The sequence below is a fragment of the Geotrypetes seraphini genome, chromosome 1, assembly GCF_902459505.1.
Source record: "Geotrypetes seraphini chromosome 1, aGeoSer1.1, whole genome shotgun sequence".
Taxonomy (NCBI): Eukaryota; Metazoa; Chordata; class Amphibia; order Gymnophiona; family Dermophiidae; genus Geotrypetes; species Geotrypetes seraphini.
Genome location: NC_047084.1, coordinates 449,774,794 through 449,784,924, shown reverse-complemented (window position 1 = coordinate 449,784,924; position 10,131 = coordinate 449,774,794). Strand labels below are relative to the sequence as shown.

Genomic DNA, 10,131 nt, shown 5'->3' with positions numbered 1-10,131 from the left:
ATATAATCATTTTCCCTACCTTTGTTGTCTGGTGACTTTATTTTTTGGTGCTTTTTACTGTTTCCTGGGCATTCTACATTTTTCTCCTCTGGTTCTCTTTTCCTCCCCAACCAACATCATCTCTCCCTCCATGAATCCTCTCTCCCTTCCCCAGAGTGTAACATTTATCATTCCCTCTTTTCTGTCCTCCACCATCCATCTCACCTTATCCATGAGTCCAACCCCTTCTCCCTCCTGCACACTTTCCCACCCACCCCAAGACCAACATGCTCTCTCCCCAAACACCGTCCCCGTAGCTTGAGTTTAGTTTTAGCCGCGGTTTCATCACGCAGTTGGCCGGCCAAGCAAATGCAGCTACTTGATGAAAAAGCTACTATAGCTACCTACCGCTGCTGGTCCGGGGATGAGAAGGCAGGATCTCAGCAGCATCGGCGATTGGGGCAGAAGGCAAAAAAACAAGGCAGAAGAGATTATGCGGGTGCACGGATGGCGAAACTTTGAACTACGCATGCGCGCTCAGCGTTTTATTATTATATATAAATAACTCTGTAGTCGCACTTTTACACAACGCCCTATTGTTGCTACACTCGTTAATCTTACGATTCTGTAGAGTCCGCGCGCATTTGTCTTGCGCGCATTTGACTATGAACCAATGGTAAATATGAACATAGCTGCAAATGAAGAAATTTGGAAGTAGTGTCGCTCTCACCAAGGGCGAATGAAATCCACACAAGACCAATACCTGTTATAGAGAAAGTTCTAGCAAGACCAGACCTTTACCTATAACAGACACAATTAGGCAGCAAAAGAATGACGTAACCATAGTAACAAAAATGCATTCAAGTGACTCATATTCATAGCCAACGAAAATGCATTCACGTGACCATATTCGCAGCACAGAGGCTAGGCATATTCTCAGCATAAAGAGGTTAGGTAACCATAGTGATAAAAATGTACTTGCAAAACACAGTCACCTATGACAATGACGTACCTTACATCCTTACGTCAACGTCTTGTGCATGATTGTGTTGTTAACATTTCCTGCACATGTGTGCATGTGTTGTAGTTCATTGCATGCAATTGTCCTGAGCTAAGTTGTCTTGCACTCAATTGTGGTTGCGCTCAATTGTCTTCGCGCAGTTGTCCACATGCATTTGACTTGCCACTAGCAGGAGCACGGAAAGCTCGCTCCTGCCTGCTGCACCTCTGGACCACCAGGGATCGTCAGAGGAGGTATAGCAGGACAGGGAGCAGAGCCAGTGCCAATTTTGGGGGAGGCCACGTCCCCTGTGCCCCTCCCCGTTCCAACACCTATGATCTAATGGATTACAAGATCTGAGGCAACATGGGTTTACTAAAGGCAAATCGTGCCAAACAAATCTGATTGAATTCTTTGACTGGGTGACCAGAGAATTGGATCAAGGACGTGCACTAGATGTAATTTATTTAGATTTCAGCAAAGCCTTTGACACGGTTCCTCATAGGAGGCTCTTAAACAAACTCTGTAGGCTGAAGTTAGGGCCCAAAGTGGTGAACTGGATTAGAAACTGGTTGACGGACAGATGCCAGAGGGTGGTGGTAAATGGAATTCACTCAGAGGAGGGTCAGGTGAATAGTGGAGTGCCTCAAGGATCGGTGCTGGGACCAATTCGGTTCAATATTTTTGTGAGCAACATTGCTGAAGGGTTAGAAGGAAAGGTTAGCCTTTTTGCAGATGATACCAAGATTTGTAACAGAGTGGACACCCTGGAGGAAGTGGGAAACATGAAAAAGGATCTGCAAAAATTAGAAGAATGGTCTAGCATCTGGCAACTAAAATTCAATGCAAAGAAGTGCAAAATGATGCATTAGGGGAGTAGAAATCCGAGGGAACCGTATGCTGAGAGGTGAGAGCTGATAAGCACAGATGGAGAAAGGGACCTTGGGGTGATTGTGAATCTAAAGGCATCTAAATAGTGTGATAAGGCGGTGGCAGTGACTTAAAGATAGTTAATATTTTTGGTATAGAACAGCCAAACATGAACATTGGGCAAAAAAAGATTGGCCTCCAAGATAATATATGGTGGCTGGAGGACAAAATGTATTCAATGAACCTTTGTTAGCATGAGAGAGAATCATACTGCCACCTCTACACATAAAGTTAGGTGTGATAAAACAATTTGTAAAAGCTTTGAATAAAGACGGTTCATACATTGAATACATAGCACATATGTTACCTGAACTTACAATGAAAAACTGAAGGCAGGAATTTTCGATGGTCCACAGATCAGACAACTTATAAATGACCCACATTTCATAGCATCAATGAATGAAATTGAATCATGTGCCTAGTCTTCATTTGTTCCTGTTGTGAAAAACTTTCTTGGCATCAAGAAGGCAGACAACTACACACAATTAGTTGAGGATATGCTCTTTCATTTCAATAGGCTTGGCTGTAACATGAGTTTTAAAGTCCATTATCTGCAGTCACTTAGATCACTTTTCAGAGAACCTTGGTGACTTAAGCGATGAGCAAGGTGAAAGATTTCACCAAGACAAAAACAATGGAAGCCAGATATCAAGGAAAATGGGATGCACACATGATGGCAGATTATTGTTGGAATCTTATGTGGGATTGTCCTGGCAGATCCCATTCTTGGAAGTCTTACAAAAGGAGTTTCTTGTGTGTCTTATGATTGGAAAGTTTGTATCATAAACTTATGCTTTTGATATGAAATAAGTAAATTTTCATGTTGTACACTTTTAATATGTCTCCTTCATGCTTAAAAGATAGGGTTACCAGATTTTCAGAAACGGAAATCTGGACCCATGGCCTCGCCCCCAGGCCCACCCCATTCCACCCAGCCACACCGTTCTGCCTAAGTCATGCACTATTTCGCCCCCAGCCCCGCCCTTCAACCTGCTTGCTCATTGGGACAGCATCTGTGCATGTGGTGTGACATGATGATGTCATGTGCGTGATGTCACCACGCTGCATCTGTGCATGCACAGATGCCATCCCGATGTCACTTGTTGCTAGAAGATTTTCATAACCTAGAGACAAAGGCCCTGATTCTGTATAGGACGCCCAAGAGAGGTGTCCTATACAGAATCGGGCCTACACTAACCCCGATTCTGTAACCGGTGTCCATGTTACAGATGGCGGTTAGAGAATCGGGTTAGAGTAGAGGCGGCCCGCCCCATCCCTGCTAAGTCTAAGGCCTGATTGACCCAGGCTCTAGAAGCCTGGACCAATCAGGCGTTAGGCATAGCGGGTCCGCCCATCCCCCCTAACCCTAAGGTGTGATTGGCCCAGGCTCGTAGGCACCTGGGTCAATCAGGCCTTAGGATTAGTGGGGATGGGCGGAACCGCTATGCCTAAGGCCTGATTGGTCCAGGCTTCTAGAGCCTGGGCCAATCAGGCCCTAGACTTAGCGGGGATGGGCCGGGCCTATCTCATTTTGATGAGGCGGGCCTGTCGGCTAGACGGCAGCAAGACCCATCCAGCCAGCCAACATTTAAAGGTTAGTTGGGGGGGAGGTTAGTTGGGGGGAGGTTGGGGAGTCATCAGGGGAGGTCGTTAGCATAGGGGTCCAGCTTTCCGGCAGGAGGGGTTGGGCACCCTCCTGCCGGCGATTGGGAGTTTGGGGGGGGGGGTTTCTGGCAGGAGGGGTTCGGCACCCTTCTGCCGGTGATCGGACAGGCGGCCGTGGCCGCTATACTTATTGCGGCAGGGAGATCCCTTGCCGCGATAAGTATAGCGGCCGCGTCTACTTACAATGTAGGCCAGCATTTTGCTGGCCTACATTTTAAGTGTCTCTTCCTCTATTAGGGAAACGCGTACGGCCGCCTAGGTTCGCCTAAGGCCCTTAGGCGAGCTTAGGCGTCTTGCGGGTCTCCCTAGGCTCCTGGAGGCGCCTTCAATATAGGTGGCCTGCCTGGGGAGCATTATTTTAAAAAACGTGCATCCCGATTGGCTGTTGGACGCCTACAGCTGCCTAAAATCGGGATAGCACTTTGCAGAATCAGGGCCAAAGTGCCAGGTTTTGAAAAGCCATCCGGACAAGTCCTCAAAGAGGTATTAATTAAAAGATATTTAAACACTACATTAAAATATCCAATTTTTTAAATAGGCAAGCAGAGTGAAGAGTGGTATATGGCACATGTTCTGTATCTCAAAAAGTAGAGCTGATAGGAGAAAACTTGTGTCATTTTTGGAATCAGCAGATCAAATATACCCAGAAACAGGTCTAACATTTGAGACACCAAAATGAGTGTTGGCTACAGAAGTTGGAACTTCTCATAAGAATGCATTAGGCAGGTTTTTTTTTTGGGGGGGGTGGGAGGGCCTTATTTTTCTGGAATCTCTTGTCTAATTTTGCTCATTTTTATAAACACCGCATTTTTACTGGTTTATACAATCTGCAAAATTTAAATTCTGTTAAGTGTTTGAAGTTTTGCCCCAGTCAAATATTCTTTATTTCTTTTCTAAATTTTCAACGCCTCCGTTGAAAAAAATACAAATATGTGTACCTACATCTATTCCATATGGATGGGTACAAGAATTTAAATACTGTATATCAAGACTATGGACTTATTATTATTATAAAACAATTTTGGGAGACAAATATAAATATACTTCACAGAAAGAAATGTAAAAGCTAAAAACTTCACTGTTCCCATACCGGGAGTCGAACCCGGGCCGCCTGGGTGAAAACCAGGAATCCTAACCGCTAGACCATATGGGATTCTGTGAAACCTTATTCTTCAGCTCCCTAATTAACTACTATCAAAGAGCCACTGGGCGCATGCTCAATTCTATAAGAAACGGAACATTATACAAGCGATACCTAAGACCCATAAGGTGCCTGGCTACAACGGAGCATGCGCAAATGTAGCACAAACGAGGAAGGATACGCAGAATAAAGTACAAAGTTGACCGGCAACGCCATGTCTGGGTTAGATGCCGCCTCTTGCGGAAGTACTAAGGCCATCCTCCTGGTCTAACACCCTCCTAGTTCTCTAGGATATCTTTGTTATAGGAGAAGGATGTAAAAAAAAAAAAAAAAAAAAGAGAGAGAGAGAAAGGAAAGGAAAACCTAAGCAGGGCGAGAGTTCATTAACATCTCTGAATCACTCCGCTCTCTGTGCCGCTCTTCATCTCGCAGGGCGCGGGAGCTTTGTGAACCGAGAGAATGAAATCAACTCCTTTTACTCCTCCTCGTCGCCTTTAGGCACCGCCCCGTTTTCAACACTCCGCTACGCTGGGGCGTAGAGGTTGCAGTCCTGTCCACGCGCGACCCTGTGATGCGGCGTGTACGTTTGTCGTGGGGGGGAAACTGTGGCGTGGTTTCGAGTTAATCGCGCGTGATGGTAGTGGCGGCGGCGGTTGGTGGGGTCTCTTTCGTACGCGGGTGCTGATTGGCAGTCGAATCAGCGGCTTCCTCCGAGGTTTAGGGGCTTCGGGAGGTTCTAGAAAAAAGTGCTCGCACGTGTCAGAATCCCAGGAGACACTGAGGGAGGGGCAGCGAGAAGGTGTCGAGAGGGCAGATAAAACTCAGAGGTAGGGGTGACCATGCAGATGCCTGTGTGCCCCACTCGGGTCCCCAAAGCTGCCACTCTGAAGCGGGCAGCAGTGGTGGCCTTGGGGGCCTATAGCGCTCTAAGGCTTTACCCCTCCTTGAAGCGCTTGCTGCTGCCACCCTCCAAGCCCCCTCCACGTAATGGACTTGTTTCCAAGACTACAGCATCTGTGGCCAACAGCAGTTGCCCGGGCTACGAGTCCACAGGTGTGAACCGGGTGTTTCTTCACCGCCTGGTCCGCCTGTTGCGCTTGCTCTTTCCAAGGCTGGCTTGCAAAGAGTTGGGACTGCTAGCCCTGCACACGGCAGCCCTGATTTCTCGCACCTTTCTTTCGGTGTATGTGGCCAAGCTCGATGGGCGGCTTGCTCGCTGCATAGTCAAGAGGCAGCCGGCTAGCTTTGCCTGGCAGTTGGTCAAGTGGCTGCTGATTGCCCTGCCAGCCACATTCATCAACAGTGCCATCCGTTACTTAGAGGGTCAACTCAGCCTGGCTTTCCGCAGCCGCCTCGTTGCCCATGCCTACCGCCTGTATTTTACTCGCCAAACTTACTATAGGGTGAGTAACATGGATGGTCGCCTGCGCAATCCTGATCAGTCGCTAACTGAAGACCTGGTGGCCTTTGCTGGTTCCATGGCTCACCTTTATTCGAACCTGACTAAGCCTGTTCTGGATGTAGCTGTTACCACTTACACCCTCATCAGCACCGCTAGGACGAAGGGTGCCAGCACAGGATGGTCTGCGTTCATTGCTGCCCTGGTTGTTTTCCTCACTGCCAAGGTGTTACGTGGATGCTCGCCGAAGTTCGGCAAGCTGGTGGCTGAGGAGGCGCGTCGGAAGGGCGAGTTGAGATACATGCATTCTCGTGTGGTGGCCAATTCGGAGGAGATTGCCTTTTATGCTGGACATGAGGTGAGAGGGCACGGAGAGAAGGTGGGCATGAATGTTAACCATCAATATTTCAGACTTCAGTTACATCCAGTTAAAGCTATATAACAGCTTCAGGTAGTCTAAGGAATGAGGACATTAACACAAGAATGTTAAGTGGCACTTTAGAGCACATTCCTATTTTCTTTTGTTCCAAATTTCACCAGGCATATGATTTAAGCACTTTGCTTTCTAGGGCATGGGTGCCACAGGGTGGAGGAGAAACAAGAATAGGGTGACACAAGATAGGTAGGTCTAAGTCCTTTTTTAAGATTGCAAATTCTTAACTGCTTTGATTTGCTGAGTGACCAGAAGCAGTCACAAAAAAGAAGAAAAACCAAAATGTGATGGTAACCAAATACTGTGTAAGACCACTCTAGTGTCCATCAGTTTTCCTTTTAAATGTCATTGGCCCCATTTGATCTGCCGTTTCTTTTGCTTCTTCACAATTAGATTCTGTGTGCTAGTTGCAAGTGACTACTGATGGCCAGGGAAGCCTTTATTTAGGAGTCAGAGGTACAAAATGTTTTGTAGGTCTCTTAAGGTAGGACAATTTAAGAAAGACAAATAATGAGTTAAAAGAGCTAGACTAGGGGATTGTAACCAATGGTACCTGCAAACCTAGAAGGCCAAAAAGAGTTGAAATCCTAGGCAATTTATTGACATTTTCCAGATAGAGCAAAGCTAGTTAATTATTGGGTCACTTACTGGTGGTAGAACTGTGTACTAATGTAATTTTAGCAACATGATAGAGGTTAGCACTGTCAACAGCTAACAGCGACATACATACCTGTCAGTAGTCGCTAGTGGACACATTTAGGAAGGGGATGTGAGGGTTTCATTAGTTATGCCTTTAAACAGAGGTAGGGATCTATTTTTAAACACTTGTTGGCAGAAGCCTGTGTTTTCCATTTCTTCGGGATGGCAGGAGTCCGTCCAGAGGAAGGCTACTAAAATAGTCAGTAGTCTTAACATAAAACATAAAATTGAATTTCTAGACTGCATAAACATGGCGTTCAATTAACATCCATGGAAGTGAGCTTGAAGATGTGCACAGGCAGATAGAAAAACTAAAAACTGACAAATCCCCGGGTTCGGACGGAATCCATCCAAGGGTTCTGAAAGAATTAAAGGAGGAGATAGCAGAACTACTGCAGCAAATTTGCAACCTATCCCTGAAAACAGGAGTGATTCCGGAGGATTGGAAGATAGCCAACGTCACGGCCATCTTTAAAAAGGGATCAAAAGGTGACCCGGGAAACTACAGACCGGTGAGTCTCACCTCGGTTACGGGGAAAATGGCGGAAGCACTGATATAAGAAAACATCGATGAACATTTGGAAAGAAACAAACTTCTGAAAACAAGTCAACATGGTTTCTGCAGGGGGAGATCGTGCCTAACTTACTTATTGCACTTCTTCAAAGGAATTAACAAACAGAGGAGACCCCATAGACATCATATACCTGGATTTCCAAAAAGCCTTTGACAAGGTGCCACACAAGTGTCTACTTCGGAAACTAAAGAACCATGGGGTGGACGGAGACGTACATAGATGGATCAGAAACTGGTTGGCGGGTAGGAAACAGAGGGTAGGGGTGAAGGGCCACTACTTGGAATGGAGGAAGGTCACGAGTGGTGTTCCGCAGGGCTTGGTGCTTGGGCCGCTGCTATTTAATATATTCATAAATGATCTAGAAACAGGAACGAAGTGTGAGATAATAAAATTTGCGGACGACACCACACTATTTAGTGGAGCTCGGACTAAAGAGGACTGCGAAGAATTGCAAAAGGACTTGAGCAAACTAGGAGAATGGGCAACGAGATGGCAGATGAAGTTCAACGTTGAGAAATGTAAAGTATTGCATCTGGGAAGCAGAAACCCGAGGTAAAACTATACAAAGGGAGGGATGTTAGTGAACGAGAGTACCCAAGAAAGGGACTTGGGGGTAATGGTGGACATGACAATGAAGCCGACGGCACAGTGCGCAGCGGCCGCTAAGAGAGCGAATAGAATGCTAGGTATAATCAAGAAGGGTATTACAACCAGGACGAAAGAAGTTATCCTGCCGCTGTATCGGGCGATGCATCTGGAATACTGCGTCCAATATTGGTCGCCGTACCTTAAGAAGGATATGGCGTTACTCGAGAGGGTTCAGAGGAGAGCGACACGTCTGATAAAAGGGATGGAAAACCTTTCATACGCTGAGAGATTGGAGAAACTGGGTCTCTTTTCCCTGGAGAAGAGGAGACTTAGAGGGGATATGATAGAGACTTATAAGATCATGAGGGGCACAGAGAGAGTAGAGAGAGACAGATTCTTCAAACTTTCAAAAAATATAAGAACAAGAGGGCATTCAGAAAAACTGAAAGGGGACAGATTCAAAACAAATGCTAGGAAGTTCTTCTTTACCCAGCTTGTGGTGGACACCTGGAATGCGCTTCCAGAGGATGTAATAGGGCAGAATACGGTATTGGGGTTTAAGAAAGGATTGGACAATTTTCTGCTGGAAAGGGGGATAGAAGGGTATAAATAGAGGATCACTGCACAGGTCCTGGACCTGTTGGGGCCGCCGCGTGAGCGGGCTGCTGGGCACGATGGACCTCAGGTCTGACCCAGCAGAGGCATTGCTTATGTTCTTAATATTTTAATCAAGGAATGGATCATATATTGCACGGTATTTAGAGTAAAAGATGGTTCGTGTGAAGTCTTTTGAGAGGAAACAAAGAAGAATTTAGTGTTTTCGTAATTTAATTTTAGTTTAAATTCTCACATCCAGGAATCCATTAAACTCAGAACAATTTCAATGATGTGAGTTATATTAGCATCTGTTGAACTACAAGAAATAATAATCGTAATATCAACAGCGTAACTAAATAGCTGAATGCATAGGTTACTTAATCTAGAACCAAGAGAGGATAAGTACACATTAAATAATGTAGGAGAAAGTGGCAAGCCCTGAGGAACTCCGCCTGGATTCTTCCAGGTGGTGGAATTGATGTTATTAAACTTGACTTGATATAAACGTGATTCGAGGAATCCTTTAAACCATGAGTATACTTTGCCATAGATCCCAAAGGCATCCAAGTATTCCAGTAATTTGAGGTGGCCTACCAGATCAAAGGCACCACTTAAGGAAAGGCGGGAGAGGGAAGATATGATAGAGACATTTAAATACATGTGTGGCATAAATGTGCTAGAGGCAAATAAATCTCTTTCAACTGATATGAAACTCTGGAATGAGGGGGCATAGAATGAAGATGAAGGGACAGACTCGAAAGTAACCTCAGAAAATACTTTTTCACAGAAAGGGTGATGAATGCATGGAGCGGGCCTCTCCGTAGAGGTGATCAAAGGTGTTAATAAATTGGCTCTGGTTTTGTTCAGTCTTTTGCCTATTTTCTTTTATTAATGTATTATCAGACCACCATCCTGATATCTTATATTACTCTGTTTCCTTACTACTGGGGATCCTTTGTGTTGCTCGTTTGCTTTATATATGCACATATTTATCACTTGGTTTACCACTAAAACTTAAGGTGAGGTACAGTAACATATAATACACAAATAATAACATACATTACAAGCAACAATGCAAACTTAATATAGGGAAAGGTAATAGGACTTCATATACTGCCTTTCTGT

The 10,131-nt window shown here is 45.4% G+C and overlaps 1 protein-coding gene and 1 non-coding gene across 2 annotated transcripts in view; one reads left to right on the top strand and one right to left on the bottom strand.

Moving 5' to 3' along the window:
* Positions 1 to 4,655: 4,655 nt before the first annotated feature.
* On the bottom strand, positions 4,656 to 4,727 carry TRNAE-UUC. Its single transcript has one exon. It is a non-coding gene; the product is annotated as a tRNA-Glu (tRNA).
* A 201-nt stretch (positions 4,728 to 4,928) lies between these two features.
* ABCD1 (ATP binding cassette subfamily D member 1) overlaps positions 4,929 to 10,131 on the top strand; it is a 106,461-nt gene continuing 101,258 nt past the window's right edge. The window contains exon 1 of the mRNA XM_033920973.1: positions 4,929 to 6,472. Within this exon, the coding sequence (XP_033776864.1) occupies positions 5,555 to 6,472 (918 nt within the window). The 5' untranslated portion in view covers positions 4,929 to 5,554. The remainder of the gene's footprint in view (positions 6,473 to 10,131) is intronic.